At 48.2% G+C, this 1,847-nt stretch overlaps 1 protein-coding gene across 1 annotated transcript in view; it reads left to right on the top strand.

Annotated features, from left to right (window-relative positions):
- Positions 1–1,399: 1,399 nt before the first annotated feature.
- The window catches only part of ARFGAP3 (ADP-ribosylation factor GTPase activating protein 3), a 64,848-nt gene continuing 64,400 nt past the window's right edge, over positions 1,400–1,847 (top strand). Inside the window, exon 1 of the mRNA XM_011945140.1 lies at positions 1,400–1,626. Coding sequence (XP_011800530.1) covers positions 1,624–1,626 — 3 coding nt within the window. The 5' untranslated portion in view covers positions 1,400–1,623. The remainder of the gene's footprint in view (positions 1,627–1,847) is intronic.

Below are 1,847 nucleotides of genomic sequence, written 5' to 3'. Positions count from 1 at the left end.
CATGTTGGTCAGGCTGGTCTCGAACTCTGGACCTCGTAATCCACCCACCTCGACTTCCCAAAGTGCTGGGATTACAGGTGTGAGGCACTACACCCAGCCAGAAGCATGTATTTTTGTATTCAATTGAGAGCCAGATACAGAGAGATAGAATATTATATATTATAGTATTAGATGCTAAATTCTATGAAGAACACTTAAGCAACCATAGTGTATAAATGGTACCTCCTACCCCTTCCTCCCCTATTCATGTAGATACTGTCTATAATTCACTGCTTTTTTTCCCCCTCTCCTCAGGGATCTCTATGGTGGAGAACGGGCTAGACTGCCCTACTCTGTTAATATAACTTAGTAAGATTTCAGCTCCAAGTAGTAAATGGGACCGTCATTCCCATTCCCTTCAGGAAGGATAGGACTGCTACTCATAAACATGCCAGGTATTCTGTATAAGGCCAAACTAGGACCTGGTGGACACAAAGCACAAGTGTTATACTTCGACTCAATACAGGAAGAACTTTCAAACCCTCAGAGCTGCCTGCAAAAGTAATATACTTTTCTGGAAGGTAATGGATTTCCCTTTCTTGGAAAAGTTGCAGCTTTGGGTTTATAAATTACATTGTCTGCAAGCTCCCAACTGCCCCGAGGGTATCTAAGCAGATGGGTGGAGTGTACATTTCCTGACTTCTAACCGTAGAAAGTCTCCACCAAAGGCTCTTCAGGACAGCCCTAGGAAGCTGCTTGCCTGTGCTACTCAGCACTGATTCTTTAATTTCTTTGTACAGATGAATAAACCATGCTTTATTTTATTTTATTTTTTTGAGACAGGGTCTTGCTCTGTCGCCCATGCTGGAGTGCAGTGGCACGATCTTGGCTCACTGCAGCCTCGACCTTCTGGGCTAAAGCGATCCTCCCACCTCAGCCTCCCCAGTAGCTAGGACTACAGGTCCATGCCAGCATGCCTAGCTAATTTTTGCATTTTTTTGTAGAGATGGGGTTTCACCATATTGCCCAGTCTGGTCTTGAACTCCTGAGCTAAAGTGATCCTCCCACCTCAGCCTCCCAAAGTGCTGGGATCATAGGCACGAGCCACTGAGCCTACAAATAAACCATGCTTTAGAGAAGGTAAGTGTCTTGACCAAGGCCACAGAGCTAGGAAGCAGATGGCTGAACTGGGATTGAGGCCTAGGTACTGTCTTTGATGCCAAAACGTACCATCCTTCCTCACTATCACCCAACCTCTTTCCAGTGGCTCCACACCCATTGTGGTGACAGAGGCACCTTCTGTTGAGTGTAAACTCTTCTGGCTGGAATTGTTTCCCAGAGAGTAGGGTGCAGCCCCGAGGGCTGGGGTTAGAAGTCAAGCTTCTCATCTGGACTCATTAGTTCTGACTGAGCACTTCTGCCTCAACCCGCACCGCTCTCTCTCCATGAACGTGACACAAAAACCCTTGGTTTCAGAAAGCCAGTTTCCAGGCAAAGAAAGCTTTCTACCCAGGGCCTGGAGTGAGCTGAGGGCAAGAACAAAAAGAGTCGGGCGCGGTGGCTCACGTCTGTAATCGCAGCACTTTGCAAGGCTGAGGTGGGTGAATCACCCGAAGTCAGGAGTTAGAGACCAGCCTGGGCAACATGGTGAAACCCCCGTCTCTACTAAAAAATGCAAAAATTAGGCGGGCGTGGTGGTGGGCGCCTGTAATCCTACCTACTGGGGAGGCTGAGGCAGGAGAATCGCTTGAACCCGGGAGGCGGAGGTTGCAGGGAGCCGCAATCGTGCCACTGCACTCCAGCCTGGGGGACAGAGCCAACGGGACCATGTCTCAAAAAACAAACAAACCAAACACCATAAAACAAAA

Source organism: Colobus angolensis, unplaced genomic scaffold (genome assembly GCF_000951035.1).
Source record: "Colobus angolensis palliatus isolate OR3802 unplaced genomic scaffold, Cang.pa_1.0 Scaffold239, whole genome shotgun sequence".
Classification (NCBI taxonomy): Eukaryota; Metazoa; Chordata; class Mammalia; order Primates; family Cercopithecidae; genus Colobus; species Colobus angolensis.
The sequence above is the reverse complement of the archived record's forward strand: the minus strand, read 5'-3'. Positions and strand labels throughout refer to the sequence as shown.